A 25,195-nucleotide genomic window follows, 5' to 3' on the forward strand; every position below is an offset into this window, starting at 1 on the left:
GCTCAAATAATCCAAGTCTCACTTGGGTGTTTTTTTAGAAAAACGTTTATGGCAACGCTAGTTATAAATTGAACTTACCAAACCTTCACTTAGCAATTAGGTAGGATTCAGCTGCTCTATTGCGTTGCGTTCGTTCAAGAATTGAAGTAGTCCTAATGCACCATTCAACAACACCCAACTCCAACTGTGGTTGTTGTCCGTCTGTGACGAGGGTTTTATGTAGCCCTCTCGCTGTACACGTCATCAATGATGGGTGCATCGAGGCGTGAAGTCCAACCGCGCTAGATCAAAGCTGTAACATCAAAGGTCCCAATGTTCATTATAAAATTGGATTTTTAGGTTTCCCTAATAAAGTGAGAGCATTTTGGTTCCGTATCCAATTTGGAAATTGAGATTTTGTAGTAATTAGTGAAGTAGGAAAGCTGAGATCTGTGGTCCTATCAATATTATCATACCNTAGCTAATGAAAATTCAGCCTTCTAGTTTTATCCACAACGAAGTTACAGGCGGTCGAAAATGGCCTGAATTGCTTCGAGAAAAGGATGGTACGGCCGTGCCGCTTTTTTGCTCGACTTGGTGGGGGCACTGCCGTGCCCCCAGATTTTGTAGTAATTAGTGAAGTAGGAAAGCTGAGATCTGTGGTCCTATCAATATTATCATACCTATTTTAGGTACGAGTACGACTGTACGACTACTTACAATATCACATGGTTAACTCAACACTGTTTATTTAGCAATTAAATAATATTCTTGTCCGTGGCATGAAAATCTTACCAAAATCATTAAAAGCAGCATTTCAACCCCAGATATTGCCCCAGACTTAGATTAAAGGCCCCAGATTAGGGAAATATGTATAACACTTATGTAGTTAGGTACTTATTAATGGCTGCGAATTAAAGCCAGACTAATGAAAACGAGTTAAGTAGTTAGCCGGCCGGCGCCGGCCGCCCGGTCAAATCTCCGGAACTCCGGAAATATTCCGCCAGGAATTCCAACCGCTGGAATTGCCGAATGGCATGACAGCTCAGTTGAATGTTAGGGCTTGTTCCCACGGATCCTGCATTACTGGATCCCGCAAGTAAACGTGAAGTGCGAACACAAACATTTGTTTGAAATTCTAATTACAAAATTCGAAAGGATTGGTTTTTTGTGGGACACTGCAGCCCGTTCTCGTGAATGGTGGCTAACCTCATCCTACCTGTTTGCATTAGTAATACCTACCCCAAATTGGGTGACTTGAATCGAACCTTCCTAGCTATCTAAATGCCTCCTTTAATAAATCTTAATAAATAAATAATCCAATCCAGTCGATCACTCACTCCGCGTCCCGTCCGATTGTTTGAGGCCGCACCTTCGGCCCTCTGACCCACTTCGCGTCGTGATGCACGCAAAAACCTCGGAAAGAATCAGTTGGGTAATTCTTTAACCTGCTTTATAAAGCCTTTCGACCACTGGTAGCGAAACTTCGTTGAGCCCTTGATCACGCAAGTTACGGACGCGGCAGCTCAAGGCTTTTGACACACTTGGCGGAAATGCGGTTGCGAATTATGTAATTCATGTAACACTACTTAATTCGCTCCGATTTATACGCAAACAAGTCATATCAAACTGTTCCGACGTTGAAGAACCGCGACGGCATTTCCATCAAATATGGCAAAGTAAGTCTTTTGTGTTTCCCTTATATCTCATGAACAAACGCTAGAACGCTACAAAAGAGCTTTTCTGTTTCAAACGTCCAAATGTGGACTGATTTGTTTAAAAGATAATTTACAACAAAAATCATATCTTGCCGTGTACACGGCCCTTATTCCACCGCATGGGCTTCGCATTTCGCGTGTCACGCAGCCGTTTGTGGCCGCAGCCCTTTCGGCCTACTTCCCGCCCTAAGGCAAGGCACATATGCAAGGCATGCCTTTGAGCTGCTGTAAATATGTGGGTAGTTAGTCATGATAACCACAGTCGACCATTTCTTCTGGGCCAATTACATTATCAACTACAAAATATGAGGTATTTATTTATTTACATACATCAATTCACCACAGAACGTATCCCCACGCTCCTGGGCTCCAGGTAAGACGAAGAGTCACAGCTGGCCCGTAAATTAATGTCTTTGGGATCACTCGAATCAGGTTGTAGGGTGAAAGTAACATCCCAAGTCCTATGCAAATGGGGCAGTGCTCACTTGTAAATTATTTATGTATTTCTTGTTTTTAAAGATGTTAATGTTTTGACACATATTATGCGCGTAAAATGTGATGATAACTGATAAACATTATTTTATTTTAAGTTTAAATATTAAGTTTTTGTTATTTCATTAACTTAGATAATATTTTACGTTACGTCCATGAATAAAAGAAGCAAAAGTTTGGGTCTAGCTAGGTAGAGTCCACTTTACCAAAAAGAACTGCAATCTGTCGACTTTTGATGCATTATTTGAATTTATCGACTTACTGGAAGAAAATATTAACTTCTGATTTTTTCATGGTAACTTGGAGGGATAAGGTACATAGTTACTGAATGTACCTTATCCTTCATTTAACCCTTCATGAGCCCATGTTCGATCCCTCCAAAACTGCCCATCTAGCCGAAAGCCCCGACAGGCACTAAGCGGACGCAGGTGGTCCATAAATAAACTATTGCAGTGATAAACGCCCCGGTGGACCCCTGCTCAGGTAGCCGTAAATTTCAAATAAGCCGCGCAAGCGACGTGTTGAGATCAGCCGAGATGAATCCCCAGAAGCCATGACATGAATACCCAACCATAAGGATATGATCTACCGAAAATTGTTCGACAGATAATGAATGGGAGCAACTATCAGTTATTTCAGTAACTCCACTTCAGTTCAATCTAATTTCAGTTTTTACTAGTAATTACTTGCCACAGGCGATTTTTAATCACTGCTGGACGGTTGAATGAAACCAATCAGTGGTGTCGGTCGCCATGGCAACGCTCCCCAAGATGGCGCCGCTGGTTTCCCGCGCTTTCCTCGCTTTCCCGCCATCGATCCAGCCCGTTCTGAAACGGGTTTCATGGCAAAACCTGTACATGACAAAATAATTGAAGAACTATGTTAAATAGGTAGAAAGACAAAAATGAAAAATGAAGTGTGATAGTTTTTAAGTAGTGATTCAACTTCAAAACTATTAGTATTATACAGTTTTTTTTTATAGTCTACTTAGCTGAACGCTAGAACCGTTGCCTCCTAAATACAGTTATAGTAAGGTCGCCGACCGCAGTGACCTCGAGAGGTTGCGTAATTTGACGTGTTCGGGTTACTTTAGGGTATTGGTTTAGTATTCGCCGGGACATTTTCGCATGAGCCCGCATTATAAGATCGATGGAAATATAGCTATGTCAAATGCGCACAACATAAAAAGTAAAAGTAAAAAAGTAAAAATTATGTTTAGTTGCATAAAGCTCTACACTGGAAAACAAGTGCATCACTCAACTCAATGTGGGTAATTTCTGAAGAAAATGTCGGCTTTTAACAAAAATATTTTATCATCTTATTAAAAATTACTAAACATGTTTCAAATGGATTAGCTGTATCAATAAATTACAATTAAGTCAACGAAATAGCCATTACAAAAAGGGTCTTCCATTATCAAAATACCCTCGCACTTCCGGACGAAAGGCAAATATTTATAATTGCACGGAAGGAATAGGAAGCGACCGATTCTGAACGCACCCTAGCTATAGCTAGCCAGTGCGACGCGCCGGCCGCGGTGTGAGGACGTCTGCGCGTTGCTCGTGACGCTTCAAGCTTAGCTTTCGCGATTCCCAAACAAAGAACCAGTTAATACCATTCATTATTCTTAAAAAAATATCGAGCATTGATCCCGGAAGTAGTCAGTGCTTATTAGTTATTTGAGTGCGAGACAAGTGCGGTGTTGTGTTGACAAATACGTCGAAGGGATGCTGAGCCGGTGAGAGGGCGCGCGTGCCGAGGTTTGTTCACCGATGTCGGATAAATTGAGCCACCCTCGCTCGTGCCAATTCATAAATTAATCATGTTTGTGAACTAATTTACGTTAGACTAGAAAATGATGTACGAGATAATAACTGATGTTAACTCACGCACTAATAAAAGCAAAATATTGGTTTGAGCGAAAGTGGCGCCCAACGTGTTGTCACTGATAGAGATCGCCCGTCGCTTTCATAACAAGATGTCAATTTGCTTTTTTTGCGTCCTTTTTACGACTAAAATAAATATATTACACGAATACTTACATTCGTAAGTTTACAATAGTAACTCGATCGAACATTACTGTATTAATATGAATGTTTTTAAAAACGAAATAGCAGATTCTTGGAACCTTTTAAAATACCTACATAATTCAGCGAGCCTGATTTCTTAATCCATTTGATAACAAACGAAATGTTTTCGGTCGAAATGTGTACGTCTGAATAATGTAGGCGGCCGCGTAGGGTGAAATATAGGGTGATTCGAATCATAAGTCTCGCATGACTGAGTTCGAGACAATGTGTGGGGTGTTTTTCACCCCCCGGGAAATTGTATCAAGTGTTAATTAAGTACTTTTTATTTAAAAAAAATTGCCAATATCGATTTTAAAACACTCAATAAATAAAGTAATACTCTTTATTATTTCATTTCAAATCTCCTGAAAATACTTAATGACATCATAATGTGAATGGGATGTCAACATACAATTTAATGACGAATGAGGAAGGAAAATAACAAAAATTATTTGTAATTGATGGCTTCCTAGCCTGATGGTTCACGTACGTACTTTAATAACCCATGTGGTTTCAGGTTCAAAACTAAACATACTCGTATTAAAAACCCTTAAAAACAATGTTTTCGCTTGATGATCCTTTCTAGGATTTTTACAAAGCCATCTTCATCTTTTTTTTTACCTAAAAATCCAAAACAAAAATGGTCAGCAGCTTAGGATTAAACAAAATAAAATGTTAATTAGACGATTATTTTCCAAAGACGTAACTGTGTTCATTTATTTATTAAAATCGATTTAATAAATTACCTACCCATAAAAACACAAATCAAAAACATGATGTTTTCCTTGAATAACGTAAATGGGAATAAGCCTCATCTAATCATAGTCACAAAATCTAAAAGTAGACAATAAGAATAATGTTAAAATTAAAATAAATTACCAGGAATATTATTGATACTTAATTGAGTTTATGTGCCTAATGATAATGCACTCTCTTTATTAGGACCAAGATTTTTTCCCTCTCGTTAATTTATTAACCCCTCAGGTGCAGTGGCTCTTTTGTTAATTGAAACCACTAAGCTACCGTCATTAAATTTAAACCTAGACAGCTAAACTGTCCATAAAGTACACCTCGCGCTACGCCACCCACAGGGCTCGGGCTCCAAAGTTGGTTACGTAACTGGTTACGCCACTTATCGGGAGAACAACGGGGAAGCCGCGAATTAAACAAAATATTGCTAAATTATGCATTGCATACGAGTACGTAAATAGATCATAGTATAAATAAAAAGTTAGCCGTCTCTTTTTTGGGTTGCGGTAGTATATCCCCGTCCCTGATAGCAGTGATAAATGCCCCCGAAGCGCCCGCGGCGCCTACCGCTGATTGCGCCCATTACGTGAGATGTGGGACTAGTTCGCAAAAATGGAAGCAATCCGGCGTCGATACAAACCTTGGCCAAAGCCTCTCAAACTTTTTTAGTCTCGCCCCTGGCCCTTGCGACCTTTACACCTTCATTTGATGAGCTCTCGTTTCTCATAGAAAGAAATAATGACGTTCCGCAAGGATCTCCCATCTCTAGTAACCTGGAAACAATAAATATTGCCTATTTGAGGTCATAGATTATTTTCAATTTGGCTAATCTACAAGTAGTGTAATTAATGAAATTGACTTCAATTGGCCTCGATGAGAGTAGCGAGTATTTTGGGAGACACGCTCACTCGTGTTATAATTATCTAATCATTTAAAAGGATCGGTACCAAAAACGATCTAAAAATATCCTGAAGAGTAACCATGTAATAATATTTAACTGGCTCGTTCTACTTTATTCTTAACTTTCACACTTTAAGCACAGAATACATAATAGTAGCAACAGAAATTGCACTCCTTTGTGTAGGATCAGATGCCGACATTTTAACGGTAATAATAATAATGCAAAATATCCAATGCACATGGTGCATTCGAAATCGCACCTTACTGCTACGCTCACAAGAGCGCATTTTTTTTGTGTTTAGAATTGATCTACGTCACCGCTCAAGCGTCAGGGTTGTACCTAGGGCACTATTTAAGTTGTGAGCCTCGACAACATAACGTGTTGTTAGACGACATCTGATACTTTTAATGAAAAGTTTGACATTTTTGACTACAACCTTATTCAAAACTTTTTATCATTTGAGCACGTTTTGTATTATTAACATTGAATTGAAAATTATCTTTACTACAACAACATAGAATTGACTTGCGGAAATTTNTTAATGTTTTTATTAGCTAAAATAATTTTTTTGCTATAGTTTTTTGTCATAAGTATTTCAAAACAACTTATTATTTAAAAAGTGTAGCTTTTTTTTTATTGTTTAAATCACTACAGTTAATTTATTATTCCTAAATATTACAATTTTTCATTAAAGAAGAATAACAGTGCTGTTGGAACAATAAACCTTGATTGCGACGATGATCGACCGAGCGTAATAGAAATACGCGTGTGCAAACAGGCGCGTGGCGGCCCGGACTGATTTGCAACTTGAAGTTGTCGCGCGCTGTAGGTAATTATCTCGGCCGGCATAGGCGAGTGACGGAGGCCTGCTTTAAGGGTAGGAGGCCAGCCTTTGGGAACCACTGCGTCAGACGGCCGCAGATAACCACGGAGACGACGTGATAAACAGCCTATAGAGACGATGTGCGCGGGAATTGGCGAGGGCTGATCTATTGAGTAACTTATTGTACTACAGATTTCAGCTATGGCCGGATTAACACTGTAGGTAGGACTTCAAACACGCAAGCAATTTAATATAATACTAGGCTTGAAACCTTAAATGTATAGGTAGTGTAAAAAAGTCGGTCTCAGAAGAACTGGGTTAATTTTGAAAAGTAAAACAGCAATTACGTAAAAGCACCACTAAATACTGATTATTACTAATTTGGCGCCCAACGTGGTGGTACTGGATTTTCGGAATAGTACGGCATCTCAAGGCCTTTATACATTAAACTATGCTCCGAGGTTATGTAAAGTTATCAACTTTTCTCTTGAAATGAATATGGCCCCCAGTGTTGTTTCAGTCATGGCTTATCGAGTCATATTTTTCATGGTTTAATTAATATTTTGTCTGATTTCACATGAAACTGTTCGTGACTTCATGAATATGCATTAGTTTTACCTAATAATCTCCACAAACGACCTGTCTTTTTCCTGCAGGCCTACCCCACCTTAATTTAAACACCAGTTCAATTGGACGGATGATTTCTCGTACCATCTCTCCCTTTGAGGGTGTTTGCTAATAAATAAAGATTTAAGAACATGTAGATGCCCCATTACAGGCGGCCATTACCGCTGACTTGTCGACGTGACAGACAGACAGACACGTTGTGCAACACGAGGGTCGTTCACCCTCCTCCCTCGCTGCTACTAGGGGACACTAAAGATTACTTTAAAATAAACTTTATTCCACGTGTTATTAGAATCCAAAATTCAATGGCAGCACGAATAATGTTTTGTTTTGGCAAGAACCACGACGATAAAATATTAAAAGTTGGGTGTACTTTGTTTTTTAGTTGATAGAGGTCAGTTTTGCTTACATGGTAGCTCGTAAACAACTTCAAAATATTTGAAATATTGTGGGAGAGGTGTGGTGAAAAAATTAATCAATATTTCTGTAGGAACTGAAATATAAAACATGGGGTGACCGTTGACCAACCCAATAGTAGATTCAAAAAAAAGATATTAAAAATGTAGGTAGGAAAGTACTACTTAGGTACGTCATTATACCTACAAGTAAAATGAGTTAACTGAGCCGTTAACGTAACAAGTAATTATGTTAATTAAAATTTTATAATTTATTACGCGTAGATTTTCATTCATACAAAACAAGTCTTAGCACTTAGCTTAGGTTATGCGCAGACCATAGATTTTTTGTCGGCCGATAGTTTAGTCGGGCATTTGATCAGTATGGACATGTATGGAAGTGCGCACATTACACCACCGATTTGATTTGACCGATTTTTCATACAATTTAAAATCGGGCCCAACTATCGGCCAACTAAAAATCGGTGGTCTGCGCCTAGTCTAAGCAATGCATTTATAAAAAATATTAGGTATTTTCTTCATTTGTTTTATAAATAAATTTCACAAAAGGATATTAGTTTGATTCAAAACTTTCTGCATTCATAAAAATTTAACGGATACCTACAACGACTTTCCGGCGGCCTACAGTTACTCATAAATCGCCAAAAGAAGTGGAATTTGTAAGATTTATTTATTTCCGTAAGAGGGAACATGCATTTCGATTGTGTGCAACATTTATCATCCCCAGCTTTAAACTCGGAAGGGAGGGTGCAGACAGGTGGGGGGAGAACAAATTGGATACAGATCGCGTAACGCAAGCGAGAGGCGATTGTAGGCTGAACCGGAAGTCATACAAAATGCACCTACCGCCGTAATGAGACATCTTTGATTTAAATTAATTAATATAAATGTCTATACTATTAAAATAATGCATACAGAAGTGTCCCCCAACGTCATGGCGCGCTTGGTAGAATCACCCACAACACTATACACACAGGTCTAGATCAAAATCGGTTTATCATTTTAGGATGAATGAACATTAATTGGGAATCGTTTGGGATGGCATCAGAACGGCACAAAGACGATGACACATTTTGACACACTGACAAAACACAAAGCAAATTCAGCAAACCTCTCTTTTTCCATCGGGACTAAGAGTAAATTGCTTGTGATAAACAAACAAAATAAATGCGCAAACTGCATTTTTCTCCAGTATACGCAACTCTAAAAATACGAGCGGGTTGTATTTGCTCTTGTGTGGTAATGTTATATTCGCTATCGGCCATTTTAAAGTTGCCAACTAGGTCGGCGAGCAGTCGCTTGTAACGTTACCTGCGGGAAATATCTTTCCATTTGTGAAAATAGATATTGTTTGTCCAAAGATAAAATCTGGCTGCTTCTATTTTAGATTATTTTGTAACTATATCTACCTATCTAAAGACCAAAATAGCACGTGCATAAAGGTGACCACCATGCTTATTGTTCTGTGATCTGAAATTCTAACGTCACTTCTCCGTTCCTACTCTAAAAGAGCGTATGTGCGTATCGAACTCGAGTAGGTGTCTCCTCGAAGAGATGCGCGATGCCAAAAGCAAGGACGTCCGCGGAGGACCAGCTTCTAGCAAGATATATGCTCTATTCTAAAATCTGCCGCGTACCAAAACCACCACTAAATTGGATAGCTGCGGCTAATCCGTCCCGTCCGAGGTCTAAGACGTTGCATATTCAGCGGGTGATGAGAAGCCATCAGTATTCCCGACCGGGAAAATGGCCCAATCTTCCGCTCAGTGCACACCAATTTAGTCCTGTGATGAACTTGTGGTTGTGCAATGCACTGTACATAATGACAGTACAGAGTGTAATACAACAGCATAAAAACGTCTTTTTTTATTTTATTAAGGAGATAGAGTCACTAAACTTTAAACACTTTTTTATCTTCAATTTTTTACTTATTCTAATCTAAAGAAACTTAAATTGTACTTTTTATGTGTCTGTGTTTCGAGTCGTTTCAACGTTCCAACTCTCAAGCTGTAGCAAGTGTAGGTAGGTTAAGTACACAGAGCGCCTTGCTCTTGAAAAATTCATAAGGAATTGCGACTTTCCAGGAATATCAAGCTGTTAGAATTTTAGGCAGTGTATATCTACCACTTGGCAAAGTAATTACTTATGTTGAAAGTGAATACAAAACTTCTGAAAAGTAAGGACTGAAAACTGTGGTGAATGAATTGTAAAGAAATATTAAAGTACTACATATCTACGTCCTTATTTATTAGTTTACAGAGGAATTAAAGTGGCGGCCATCATCAATCAAAATGCTATCATCGTTATTGATTGCCTAAAAAATGAAATCACAAAATGTAGTATTTCAGGAAGGTTGCGTAAGAGCCGCGGTCGGCTTACGGCTTCCCCAGGGGCCGTTAAAGGAAAGTTAAAGAACTTACATTAATCTGGTTTTCATATCGAATTATGCTTACGAAAGCTCTCGCCCGGGCCGCGCACTTATGAGACGTTTCATGAACGATGACGTAGATTCTTACCGCATAATGATTAAAATACATTTATGGGGAAGGCAACTTTCTGAACTATATGTAGGATTTACTTAGGTACCGTAAAAACTGGTCGTAGAATACTAGTAATGGTCTAAAATTACACAATGTGATAAGTAATTAATTGAACCTACAATAGAGAATACGAATGAGGAAAGATGAGGTATCCTGGGGGAGTTGGAGTGTAGTGCACTGAACTCAATGTCTAACAGCGAACCTTTCCGTACACTATGTTCATATAAAGTAGCTAATGAGAAAATTGCATTTGGCGCGAAACAAAGAAAGAAAATGCTGACCCGGGAGCTCGATACAGTCCGCTAATTTGTCCGCATCGCCCACACAGTAACGATCCGGTTTAATCCCCGCTGTTGATNCCTGTTGATTACTGTTTGCTGTGTGCACTTGTATTTTTAATTAGTACCGGCGATAGAAACGGCAGAATTCCCTCAGAAAATGGAAAAGAAACCTCATGAAATTGCCAATTGTTAAAAAGACCTTTGTCATCATAAGTATTCATTTGAAGCCATGGAAACGTCTGAAGGAAAAAAGCCTATTCAGAGGGTAAGTACTTATAGGAAATAAGGATTTCAATGTGAGCAAAACTTGAGTAGGCATTATACTCCACAATGTTGGAACATGTAGGTAATTGATCATTTGGACTAATCATGTCGTTTTGAAAAGAGAGAAGGCTGATTTGACAGACTAAGTATAAAAGAGTATATTTCAGACAAAATCGGAGTAACTACCTACCACAAAAAAAACGTGAAAAGATTTATCACTTGATTCTGATCATGACAATTTGTCGTCAAGCTGCAACATTTCCACGGTTGTTTTCGCCAGACATGCTTATCTAACATCTGCGGAGGTTTAGTCCTACATGGAAACACCAGCTCAGCAGCCGGGCTCGTTAGCGCCGCCCACGACAGCTGAACCCCTCCCCCCGCCCCCCAGGCCAGGGCCTCCAAACGTCTGGAAACTCCGGGACATTGGGCAACGACGTAACAACTCAATTGTGCAAAAACTTTTCCGATAACTTCATTTCTCGTGCGCGTTGAGAACAGCAGCCGTTAACGATAAAATAAATCCAAGACTTGTTTCATCAATAGTTTATTATATCGCTTATTTTGTGTATTAGAATAAAATCGTAATGTTAAAAAGACTTTATGAGCACTTCATAAGATGAAAAATTAAATTAAATTATAAAACATGACATTTTAATCACCATTACTTTCAGGAGACATGACGAGTTTTCACTTAGGTATTCCATCATTCATAATATAATCAAATCAAAAATGCAAAGAAGCCACCCACACCCCTCTTTTGGGAGAACATGTCGCCAGTGTTTAGGAACTCCGAATATTCAGGAAAATGCTACGTATAACATTATTTCTGGGAACGTGGCACATCGTTAGAACAGGAAATTTTGCAGAATCAGCAAAGAACTTCTTTTATCTCGTAGTTTTTAAATTGCAAAGAGATTTTAGAAACATTCTCCCTACCCCAATGAGGCTGGGGCATGGATATTTCTTTGAAGATCAAGGGTCCCCGATTAGATTCCCAGCTCAGATACCAAACTTTTCTAAAGGGGCACTGTGTGCTGGGGTAGGCACGCAGTTATCAGCAAAAATCTTTCTCGACTATGTCTTAGATATTATAGTTTCCCACTTCGACTCTCTTCTTGATATTATAAATATTTTTTCTATAGAAACAAATCTACACCCTCCCTCAGTAAAAAGTTCTTGATGTCAATCACAAAAAGCTGACTAAAGCCACACAAGTCGTACAAAAAGCTGACTGGATGCAAGAAAGCGCCTGAATAGACGACTTTAAATAAAACGTTCCTTTAGGTCATTTGTCACGCTTCACAAGGATTTAGGTCATATTCTCGCTGGAGATTTCAGGGGAAAGCTGTGCAAGATGACAAATGCCTGTGAAAAGCTCCTCCAAAAGATAGCTGTAAAGCTTATTTTAATGTATAAAGTTGCGAAGTTGTTGTGCAGCGAAAATGATAAAATCATTATAGGTAATGAAACTAGGTACTGACGCGCGTTCTTTCTACGATAGCGGATGGAAAGTAGCAATGAGTAAAACAGACACTTTTTATTTCTTAACCCGATGTGGAAAAGAAATGTGTAGGAAACAAAAAATGACTAAGTAACTAATTTTCAATATTGGCCCGACCATCAATCACCCTGAATAGTCCAATCAACGAGGAGATTCGTTGTATGGAGACATCCGAATAATTCGTCCGTCAATGAAACTTGGCACATGGTGAAAGTAGGTAATATAGATCAGAGATATGCAAAAATCCAACAAAATTTTTTTTGGGAAGTTATGTTTTCTGACCTAAACATGAAAATCGTTAATAACTCTCTGTGTAAAAATTCTCAGCCTAAAATTCTTTCTGTATACGTACCTATGTACTACTTAGAATATGTATGTAAAAGAATCCAACACTTTTTCGATTTCAGAGATACCTGAAATTTAACTTTTAACATTTTGCACTATAACTTCTACTGAAAAATTGCTCTGCCTATTTTTATTTTTTAATACGCTTTTATATGTTCAAATACATAGCTTTTCACAGTAATCCAATAGATTTTCCTTTACTATACTATAGTTCTNCCTTACAAACATTTTAGTTTAAGCGGTTTTGCTCGCGCAAAATTGGAAAGCAAGTATCGACAAGGATTAATAAAACGTGGTTCTTATGGTGGTAGACATAAGAGCAAAACAAAGGGGGCAGTTTGCATACTGCACGTAGGTCGTTCACTGTGCACCCCGCTGACCCCGCGCGGGCCCTTCGTAAGGGCAGAGGGACGCGATGACTTCGTGCTTTAAAACGATCAGATTGCAGGAATGGTATGCTCCTATAACAGCATGCATGGTCAGTTTCTCTCTTGACAGGTATTCGCTTCATAGGAAAAAAATCAGCAAATCAGGTATTGCTTATACTTATGCCCTTATGGCTTGAAGCCCGCGATATGACCAAAATGTGTCATGTCATGTCTAGCAATGACAAGAAACCCAGCGTTTATGATTCAGAAATTCATTTTTATTCGTTCAGTAGGCGTAATGAATCGAACAAGGGGAAAGTGGTTGAGTCAGGGGCATGTGAAACGGTGAAAACGTAAAATTAGCTTGTTTTATATTACTAGTCTGCTTGTGACCACTGTTATAGCATAGAGCCAAAACATACATTATACCTGTCAAATATCGCGTATCAAGAATGCGAAATCTTAATATCTTTAAACAAAATCTTTTAATAACGCCTGCGGTAGGCCTAAGCGGCTTTAATGGGATAAGCGCTGTCAGAAGCACCGCACTCGCAGGCTCGGTTAGCAAACAAAGGGCTGACACTTCAGCACGAGCACCAATTAAGTGCGGCCCATCCAGTGCATTCTTCATGAGCTGAACGTTCGGCTAATTGATATCGGCTTGACATTTCGACGGGGTGGTTTAAAATCGGATTTCAAAGCCGTGTTCTCCTAACACCTTCTTTTTTTAAGGGTTATTGGGGCTCCTACCCTGCAATATTCACGTAGGTATAACATTGTCATGCTGTTATAGGGTAGGTACAGTCAGAAAATCAATATTCAAGTTGATATTTATAATTCTTTCATTACATACTCGCAGTATGAATAAACTCAACTACTTTGCTGCACGTTGATTGCTAAGTTACTGATTAATTATTAAACTTTAATCAATGTGTGTCAGTCTCACTTCACCGTGCAGGAATTTTAAAACATGACCTTTTCGATTAACGTTTTTTGTATGCGGCACACATTTCGTTGAAAAAAAAACGCTACGCATAGAGAGCCCTTGTGCGCTTTCCTAATGGATTTCCCTTCTGAACCGCGAATAACTGTCACATAAATCTTATTGCTTCCCTCATCACTCTACTTTAGAAAGTAATTTAATACATTACATGCTTTGACCTATTTCTTACAGACGCTGAAAAATATAGGTCCAGCAACATTTTATCATTTTTATCCGCCACTTTACATCCCGATAGAGATGTCGGGTCCTTTGGCAGTCGCCCAACTTTCAGGCCAGATAGATACTTCGGGAAAAACTTGAAATCTACTTCAAGACGCCTTCTCTGAATTCTTGATTCATCGCCTATCCGAGATGGTTCTTTATAGTTTTATATTTATTTTATGGTCGCAGTTACTTTTCTGTTCTTATAAGCTTTTTACATACAATGGACGTCTGTTTTTACGAGACGTGATCTCCAATAAAAGTTGCAATTGATTTCATCAATCGATTGAAACATCGAGATAAAACCTACTTTATTGGTCAAAAATAATACATTTTGGTATCAAGTACCAGTTACAATTATTTCAGAGATCAGACTGGAATAGCCTCCAAATCTCGCAGCAAAGGTTTTTATAGCTGCCTCATTTAACGATCGGGATTCGTAGTTGATTACCCAATAACTTTCGGGTTTATTATCTTCCTTACTTCTTCTTTATACGTGCAGTAAAGTTGTAACGACTGACCAATTCTTCAATATTCAAAACTCACTGACTCGTATCGTATTGTTTAACCAATATTTACACGTTGTAAACGATAACTTTTCCAAAGGCACCCTCTCTGCAGCGNTTGCAGCAGAGGGACGCGTATTCCCAATAAGTAATACTTAGAGGGGCCCAACAAGCCCGGAGGGACGCCACGCCATTTCATTTGCCGTACATATGGAGGCATCAACGGGAGGGATAGTGCATCGGAGGGAAATTCCTCGGGAACGATAAAACATAATGAGGAGTGGAGGAATGCGCCGCGCGTCCGCACTTGACTCGATTTGCAGAGCGGAATCAAAGGATCAAAATTCATGGAACTTCGTTGCATTGCGAATGCAAACCAAAATGCTGTTTGTGTGAAGGGAAATAAAAGGAGTTCTGTAGTATGAAGTCCAGTAATTTCCCTTTTTCAGAAAACTACTGGACTTATTTTCTGGACAAAATACCCAACTAGGCTTCAAATAGTTAATAATGCTGTAAATAATACAGAAATGTCTCCGAAAAAACTTCGTTCGTTTCAGCCGAAAGACGTCCACTGCTGGACAAAGGCCTACAATGATTTCCACGAAGACCGGTGCTGCGAAGCTCGCATCCAGGCGCCTCCCGCGACCTTCACCAGATCGTCGGTCCACCTAGTGGGAGGCCTGCCCACGCTACGTCTTCCTGCTCGTGGTCGCCACTCAAGAACTTTCCTACCCTAGCGGCCATCAGCTCTACGCTACGAGCTATGTGCCCCGCCCAATCGCCGAAAAAACTAAAACAATGACATTTTTTGCTAACCTGTCTTTACTTTTGTATCCCCCAGTTGACATGTGGAGCTCGGTGGAGTGCGGCGGCGTGGGCGGCGGCGGCGGCGGCGCGCGCGCGGCGCCGTGCTCGCGCGGAAAGCACTCGGCCACGCTTCTGGGCGGCTACGTGTACGTGCTGGGCGGCCGCGGCGCGGGCGGCTCATTACCACTGCGGGACTTCTGGAGATATTGTCTGGGTGAGCTCTAGCAGCGATACATTGAAACACTGGGTACGACGACAATTTTGGAATCTGAAGTGGGTTAATTCGACCCTCGCTATCCTCTCAAACAAGTCGTAGTCTTTATAAATCCTAGCCGGTAAACTGAAGATGCCCCTGCGGTAGACTTATGCCCGTTTTCACCATCAATCCCAAATTTTTAAGTAACCCATTTGGTAACAAACACATAACAGGAATTTTGTTTTCAAAGGGGATCAAAAATTAGAGATTTATGGTGAAAACTGGCATTATACGCCTGTAGTAGGTAAGTATTCGTATTTATTACACATCCACTTTTACAATGGTAAAAGGTACAACCTACGTTTTTTTGTTTTCATAACTAATTTTAATTAAAGTAGATAACAGTCAACCTACTTTTGCGTTACACAATCGCCTGCTTCAGCTTTTAAAACTTCAGTATTCATTATGTCCAGTTGTGCTCAAGAGTCACGAGCTCGGGAGCGTCTCGCGCGAGAGCTCTCGAACAAGCTCCGCTCGCTCCGCTCATCGCACGCTCCGCTTAAACTGCACGTAATTGGGTCGAGCGATTCTGAGAGGCCAATTATAGCGTTTGCGAGCTTCTTTTGTGTGAAGTTTTGAGTTGGCGATGTTCATCGGCGAATCTTTTGTCTTGTGTTATGCTTTGGCGCTGGCTTCAGTAATGTTGGGACAATATTTTTTGTTCGCGATAAATATTTTGAGATTGCCTTGTTTCACGCTTTACGGACTTGTAATTATACCTATACTAGCTGACCCGGCGAACTTTGTTCCGCCTTAATGGCAATAAATAAGCAGACTTTTTTTTTCGAACGGGATAAAAAGTCCTATGTCCTTCTCCTGGCTCTAAACTACCTCCCTGACAATTTTCAGCTAAATCGGTTCAGCCGTTCTTGAGTTATAAGTGGAGTAACTAACACGACTTTCTTTTTTATACCTGTATTAATGGATTTCTGTACATTAAGTTTCAGTCAAGTTCTACAATTTTTCAAGAAGAGATCGTAGGTACCTACTTAAATGTTAAAGGCCGGCAACGCACGGGGCTGCGGGTGCCTATGGGCGGCGGTAATTATTTAAAATACCATAAGGTGATTTCTATCTGCTCGTTTGCCTATTGTACGGGCTAACCGCACATAAAATTGTACATTTCTTACTTGACCTAGTTTAAAATTAGCTATGTTAGCTTTACGTCATTGCTCGTCACTATGCGTTACAATATTGGTGAATTAAATAAATCAGTGTACGTTCAACACTCGTCGGGTTTGGTTATTAGCTCTCCTCGGAGCCACAATCCCTTCAGCGTCCCTTAGCGAATCCTTAATGTGTGGTGGTTTACTACCGCTACATTAGTTTTGGTCCTTCGAGCTTAGTCCCATAAAAAAGTCTAGAATGAAACCTTTTCTTGACTAGGTACTATTCAAGTCTTTCCTTGTCTCAAATGCTCGATCCATTTCCATTGACCATGATCGTTTACTCCCAGCGACGGGCGAGTGGGAGCGGCTGGAGTGCCGCGGGGAGCCGCCGCCGGCGCTGCAGGAGCACTCGGCCACGGCGCACGGAGCGCGCCTCTACGTGTTCGGCGGCGAGCCCGGCGCGCTCAACACCGAGACGCCGCTGTGGAGCTACGACACCGAGGTACGCCTTACTCACATGAGAGTTCGCTAACCAGCGCTGCAGCAGCACCAAGCGTCCGTCTTTCAAGATTAGTATAGTTTGTGGCATAGTACTCAAGTCACGTCAGCGTTAATCATAAATGAGGAGATCCGCAGGAGAACCAAAGAGACATAGCTCGCAGAATTGCTAAAATCAAGTGGCAGTGGGCGGGGCACATAGCTCGTAGAGACGATGGCCGTTGGGGCAGAAAAGTTCTCGAGTGGCGACCACGGGCTGGAAGACGTAGCGTGGGCAGGCCTCCCACTAGGTGGACCGACGATCTGGTAAAGGTCGCAGGAAGAGCCTGGATGCGGGCAGCGCAGGACCGTGCATTGTGGAAAACCTTGGAGGAGGTCTTTGTCCAGCAGGTGACGTCATTTGGCTGAAACGAACGAACGAACTCAAGTCAACACCTCTAATTCAAAGAGGAGTCCAGCATGCTCATTCTAACTCTCAATAGAGCATGGAGTACCAGCCAAAATGTTTAAGGCAGATAACCTTTAAAAATGCTAGCAGTAAATACAAATCCCAGCATCAACCAAGGGGGAGCCCTTCTTTGTTCAGCAGTGTGGCTGAAATGATGATGATGAGCTTCTCCCCTTCTCCCCACAGACGCAGATCTGGCGCAAGCTGCCAGGGCAGCACAACTACACGGCGACGCTGCGCCGGCGCGCGCCGCGCGACTCCCGCGCCGCGTCGGGCCCGCGCGGCCGCCGCGGGCACTCCGCGCACGCGCTCAAGGACTGCCTGCTGGTCTACGGCGGCTACAAGGACCTGCGCGGCTCCACCAACGAACTCTGGGCTTTCCATTACGGTGAGTATAGTTGCCAGGGCCGCACAACTACACGGCGACAATGCGACGGCGCGCGCCGCGCGACTCGCTCAAGGACTGCCTGCTGGTCTACGGCGGCTACAAGGACCTGCGCGGCTCCACCAATGAGCTGTGGGCTTTCCATTACGGTTAGTTCCTAGCTGTGCCATCGATTTACATACCGATAACTCATCATGCCAACTAAAGCGACTACCCTCCATTATTTCATCACCACCAAATCTAAATGGGAATAGAATCCAGAACTTTGACTAAACGTATCTTATATTCACTCGATTTAAAAAAAAAACAATTGAAAGAAGTCCCAAAATCACATCCGCACGAGATCACTCGATCAAACCATGAAACCATAAAAAGCCATAAATCAATTTTATTGTCTTGTTTTCGAATGTATGTACGAAAACTTTCCAGTCAATGTCGCTCTGTTATTCTATTTTCCCCTATGGATATTTTCCTCAAAAGTAGTATGGAGAATATTTTATATCTTTTATATCTTTAAAGAATTCTTGCAAATGCGGGGTCAACCTTAATCCGTTGCTTGTGACTCCTATGCACGAAGCCACAATAGCCGAACAGTCGCCGCTCGATTATTGTGGTGAGTCCACTCGTAACACAAGCATATTAGCTTAGTATGAGGGGTTAACGTTAAAGGGACTATTAGCATAGAATAATAATAAGTACTACGTACAGAAGTTTTACTTCGCACAATATGGTGTAATTTAGCTTGTCTCAAGAGTCGAGCACCACTTTGTTGACAAACGTCAGTGATCGGCACTGCGCCGAAGCTATATGGCTGACTTCGGTAAAATGATGTGATGTGAGGTGCCAAACTGCGGAAAATGGCGGAGGAAATACATGATTTAGCATGAATTATCATGAATAATATTAACTACTTATTTACCTCTCAGTGTCTTGAGGCAACTTAAAAAGTACATTCTGTGTTTTTATTATTATTTAAGCAGTTAAATACTGCACAGTATTTAGTACACCATTTTCTTTATTTTCTTCCATCATACACAAGAAAACGCGTGCGTGAGTCAATGTTCGCTCGTATGTGAGGCCTTGTCGAATAGTATCCTGTAGGTGGACCATCGTGCGTCTTTTGTTTTCGATGTAAACTCGCGGAGATGAACAGGCCTGCTATTAGTAATTTGCAAAAAAAAATTGTAATCCAAGTCTCATGTATCACTTTTCAGAGTCGGAGTCGTGGCACCAGGTGCGCACGGCGACGGGCGGGCCGGCGCGGCACCGGCACGCCGCCGCGCTGCACGCCGACCGCCTCTACGTGCACGGCGGCCAGTGCGACCTGCGCGAGAGCGCCGACCTCTGGCACTACGACACTAGTAAGAAACCCAATCAAATACCTATAGAATAATTTTGAACAAGACCCACGACGTAGTACATAATTGTGTACATACCTTTAATAAACATGACTGGGGCATCTTGAGAGACGTGCGCTTAGTTCAGATTTTGCAACTGTTGACTCCTTTCGATATTCTTGTTGTTTCGATGTTCTTGTGTTCTTCATATTCCAAGATCTGTATTACTATGTATGTGCTTCTTTCTTGGACTTGTCTTGAACTGAGATAGTTTGAGGATCCGCAGCAGAAACGCTTCTATGCTTATAAAGAGTAAAAGAGCTTCTGATGAATGGTCAAGATAGTAAGCTATTTCATTTTTGCTCATACACATCGAATTCTTTCTTGAACTTGTCTAGGACCGAGATAGTTTGAAGCACGGCAGCAGAAACGCTTCTATCCCTAAAAAGAGTAAAAAAAAGACCTTGTTGTGAATGGTGATCGATAGACTTTCCTACTTGCTTATAGAAATCGGAGACAACAGAAAGGTCTCAAGAGAACATCAGAAGAAACAGGGCACTACCTACTACTATTTTTAACATTAACCACACACGCCATCTGATCTTCATCACACTTATCTTCCACTAGCTTTTCGCCCGTGGCTTCGCCCGCGTGGATTTTTGTCTGTCACAGAAAATTCTTATCGCGCGCGTCCCTGTTTCAAAAACCAGGATAAAAACTATCCTATGTCCTTTCCCGGGACTCAAACTATCTTTATGCCAAATTTCATCAAAATCGGTTCAGTGGTTTAGGCCCGAAAGCGAGACAGACAGACAAACAGAGTTACTTTCGCATTTATAATAGTATAGAAGTATAGATAGTATACAGGGTGGAAACGATAAGTGATCTCACTCGATAATTTCTAAACCATACAAGATATCGAAAAACCTGATCCTGAAAGTGCTTTACGAGCTCTTTCAAACGGTACCAATAACAGCTTACAGAATAAACTGGAAGTATCTGAAAATTCAATGTTTCCAGCTTCCATACATTTGGTACAGCCTCATAATATTAAAAACTACAGAAGGTATCGTAAAACTGGTTACTGATCCTAAAAGTGCTTCACGAGCTCACTTATCGTTTCCACCCTGTAGATGATTCCCGTGAAGTCCGATGCATCAAATGTTCACGTGTATGGTTGTCCTCAGTGTCCCGCGTGTGGACACAGGTGCGCACGCCGGCCAAGCTGTCGCCAAGCGCGCGCAGCGGGCACGCGGGGCTGCGCGCCGGCGCGCACCTCTACATCTTCGGCGGCGAGGCGCACGGCCACCCCACCAACGAGCTGTGGCGGTTCCACTTCGGTAACTTACTTTTAGCTCAAACTGGTAGTACTATCCGTTCGCGATAAGTTTGCCGCTGGCGATATGAGGTCACTCGAAAGGAAGCGACTAATAACGAAAATATTTTTTATTTCTTAATATTGATAAAAATTGTGTATTTGCGTAAAATAAGACACATTAATTACGTTAAATCACTAACTAATTGCGTTTAATCGCGGTTGAGGAAAGGGAGGCGCATTCCACGGACCGGCAAACTTAGCGCGAACGGGTAGTAACTGAACTGATAGTTGCCGTGATTACTCTATGTAGACCGTCATCTCAGTGTAGAATATGCTCAGCAAACTGGAGTACCCGAACATGTAGATTATAGAGTTTCCTGAAAGTAAGCCACCACCCGCTCCTTGATATCCAACCAATACGAGTCTTCACTGCACAGGAAGACGACCGCCTATTCTTTATCGGAGAGAGACAAATAGTAGATTCTTCCTACTCTCCCCTCGCTGGCCAGACGGGTTGGAGAGACCACAGCTTGCACCATATTATTATCCTCTGGCTTCCAAAGCATTTGTGGTATACCTGTGGCTGGAGCTCCACCTCTCATCCCTCGCGCGCCTTATACGTTACGTTGTATAAACGCAGCAGTGCGCTGCTCTAAAGCCTGGTCCGTGAGCAGGTAGAATTTTGTCCAATGACCCCAAGCTACCCATCCTTATCGCCCGCGCGTAATTATGTTGCTGTCGAGCTCGCACACTCACTGCGGGTGCCCGTCGCACAGTCGCGACAGCAATATAATTACGCGCGAGCGATAAGGATGGGTAGCTTGGGGTCATTGGACAAAATTCTACGTGCTCACGGACCAGGCTTTAGTCACACTCTTCGAACAAGTAAAATCTCCACAATGAACCTATCTTCCAGGCACGGAGACGTGGGAGCGCATAGTGCAGAGCCTGAAGTGGCCGTCGGCGCGCGTGGACGCGTGCGCGCTGCTGGTGCCGGCGCCGGCGCCGCCGCTGCCGCCGCCCGCGCCCGCGCGCCGCGAGCCGCCCGGCTTCATGCGCGAGATCTCGCGCCTGTCCGGCTTCACCATCCGCCGCGCCGCGCGCTGCTCCTACAGCGTGCTGGCGCCCGACAGGTCAGTGACAGCAGAGAAAATACAAATGAGTAGGTCATCTTCATAGAAACGCACGGGCGCGGTTTGTATATGAGCGCGCCAATACGTATGCGGCGCGCACGCACACACTGNAACCTATCTTCCAGGCACGGAGACGTGGGAGCGCATAGTGCAGAGCCTGAAGTGGCCGTCGGCGCGCGTGGACGCGTGCGCGCTGCTGGTGCCGGCGCCGGCGCCGCCGCTGCCGCCGCCCGCGCCCGCGCGCCGCGAGCCGGCCGGCTTCATGCGCGAGTTCTCGCGCCTGTCCGGCTTCACCATCCGCCGCGCCGCGCGCTGCTCCTACAGCGTGCTGGCGCCCGACAGGTTAGTGACAGCAGACTAAATACAAATGAGAAGGTCATCTTCATAGAAAAGCACGGGCGCGGTTTGTATATGAGCGCGCCAATACGTATGCGGCGCGCACGCACACACTGACAAAATTTAGCGGGGAGCCAGTCGTGGTTGCGCCGAATTTTGTCAGTGTGTGGGTGCGCGCCGCATACGTATATTGGCGCGCTCACATACAAACCGGTGCGTTTCTATAAAGATGACTTACTCATTTGTATTTACTCTGGTGACAGGGAGACCACGAATGTGATGGACAGCTCTAGATTAGCTAGCGAACATCTGGGGAACTGAAATATCATTTGGTGTACAAGTCCCAAAAAGCAACAGGTAGTAACTTGAATAAAACCAAGATTTCAGTACATACCGCGATTCTACACACACATAGCGACATCTATCGGTAACTCAAAACACTACAACTTAACATTGAACATTTGGCGACCTATGTTTGCTATTCAATTACCCATTTTCTAATTGGTCCCTGCTTTAAGTAGATAATTTCGCTAGGGATATTCTTTCGTTGCGGGTCCAATGACAGTTCAACTTTTCCCGAGACCTCTTGGTCTTCACTGGTTGGGTTTTATTGGCGGTCAAGCTGTAGTAGACTCTACACAAAAGTTTCAGAGCGAAGGGAATATTGAGAACGAGAGATGGGAATAATATTAGGGATATTCTTCTTGCCCTAGAGTCTACCTGATTTTCCATTCCGTTTGCAGTATACAGGAACTGAAGTGAATATGTCAACGTGAATTGTGAACTCTGTCAGTTTATAATATAACGCGTTAGATTGTAAACTAACAGTGGGTTAGGTTAGGTTAGATTGTAATTTAACTACGTCAGATTATAATCTGACGGAATTCACAATTTTACGGTGACAAATATAAATTGTACAGGGATTCCACCGAGAGCCTGGTGCGCCACGAGGCAGCGCTGGCCAAGTCGCGCTCGGCGTACGCCATCGACCCCGAGCGCTCGCCGCGCGCCGCCGACACGGCCGAGCTGGCGCGCGACCCCGTGTCCGTGCCCGACTTCGCCGCGCGCGGCGTGCCCGACGCCACGCGCCTCGTCTACTTCGACTCGGAGGAGGAGGAGGAGATGCGGAAGGAGGCCGAGGTGAGGAGGCTTTTCTGCTGGGTCCATGTGTGTCGTCAGGCATCATAAAAGTCTCTCGATCGTTGAAGTTCAGCCCAACTCTCTTACCAATAATTGTAAATGCGCCTGCGCATCTGCCTTCGACATTCGTCCTTCTACATCTACATAGCTAAATAGCTATACTAAATAGTCTTCCGAGTAGAAGAAGTCTACGATTTTTATACGCATGTGTAGTAGGGTGTCCCGAAATATCTTTTTTTATATTTTCGCTACACAAGACCCCTCAAAAGTTGCGTCATAAGATGTAGATTACCGTAAAAATAATTAAAAAAATATAAAATAATGTCTCAAGGGCTCTACCGGCATTTTTATGTCTCAAAAAATCACTTAATCAGCCCTTCACTGTTTGTCATCTATTATATTTTTTTTTCAATTATTTCATTTTATTTTGTAATAACAGTGGCAGTGGAACCCTAAGATATGATTTGCAGGCAATGACAGACTGTTTCCAGTGAGGAATAGGTTTGGTTCGAACTAGCAGAATTCATATTTTGACTTGTTTTTCTCAAGTTTTCTACTTCTTCGGCGAGGCTGTTGGTATTATTTCTATTGAGGTTTTATTGCTGTAAGGTATCGCACCGCACTTTTTTGTTATAATATTACATACTTTTAGCATACATTTAACAAAAATTTAGCAAACATATGGTAGTAATATACTTTTTGAATTTTTTCATGTAAAACATACCTTGGCAAAAATCTTTAAAATATTATATTTAAACAGAATACTAATTGACATGTTAAATAGTTTTAGCATACTATTATGAGGAAAAATTACTTTTAGATCAATTACTTATTTATTCAAGATACTAATTTATACATTTCCAACATTATAACACCTTAAAGTTAGTACTTCTTGCTTTGAATCCTCCAATCGAACCGCCTGTCCGGCGGCATGCCCGCGATAAGGCAACTTCCCCTTCCATTCGTCCAAGTCAACCGGCTCGAAACGACTTATCGACAGCATGCCCCGGAAGTAGTCAAAATCAATACTTAAATAACAATTTATTTCTAAATTACTAAACTGTATACAATAAAAATTCTAAAATAATTACATTAAATAATAAACATGAAATATGTAATTGAATATAATACAGAATAAATTCTGAAACCATTATAATATCTGCAACAATGTCCAGGAAGTAATCAAGTAAAGTATTTAATTTTAATAATGGGTTTTTAAATTCTACCAAAATTATTACAATAACTATCTATAAGCAACTAATAATCGTATAAAATACAATATTAATTCTAAAATCATTACATTCGGCCATCCGTCACCGTGATGCCTCCTGGCATTCACGTCTCATAAAGATATTAAAATCATTACATTCGGCCTGGTATTCCCGTCTTAATAAATATATAATATTCTAAAATCATTACTATTAATTTTCGAAACAATATGAATCATATTATTTATACAACTTGTAAATAAGTGTTATTATCATGTGCAAATTTTGTTAAGAAAATGAAGAAGATACTGAATTTTATTTAATTTTGTACATTAGGAAACTTAAAAACTAATCCACGTAACTTAGGTACTATGCACACACTGTTGGGTACAGGCACAGCAGTCTTTACACAATAACTTTCCTTAGATAATAC

At 41.6% G+C, this 25,195-nt stretch overlaps 1 protein-coding gene across 1 annotated transcript in view; it reads left to right on the top strand.

Moving 5' to 3' along the window:
- The window catches only part of LOC114354358 (uncharacterized), a 28,783-nt gene that overhangs the window by 651 nt on the left and 2,937 nt on the right, over positions 1–25,195 (top strand). Inside the window, 9 exon segments of the mRNA XM_083287601.1 lie at positions 15,629–15,808; positions 17,307–17,461; positions 18,092–18,293; positions 19,505–19,651; positions 20,815–20,967; positions 21,862–21,937; positions 22,204–22,324; positions 22,326–22,420; positions 23,335–23,554. Of these exon segments, the coding sequence (XP_083143727.1) occupies positions 15,629–15,808; positions 17,307–17,461; positions 18,092–18,293; positions 19,505–19,651; positions 20,815–20,967; positions 21,862–21,937; positions 22,204–22,324; positions 22,326–22,420; positions 23,335–23,554 (1,349 nt within the window).

Source organism: Ostrinia furnacalis, unplaced genomic scaffold, assembly GCF_004193835.3.
Source record: "Ostrinia furnacalis isolate ACB-3 unplaced genomic scaffold, ASM419383v2 OfSCF2047, whole genome shotgun sequence".
In the NCBI taxonomy this organism is placed as follows: Eukaryota; Metazoa; Arthropoda; class Insecta; order Lepidoptera; family Crambidae; genus Ostrinia; species Ostrinia furnacalis.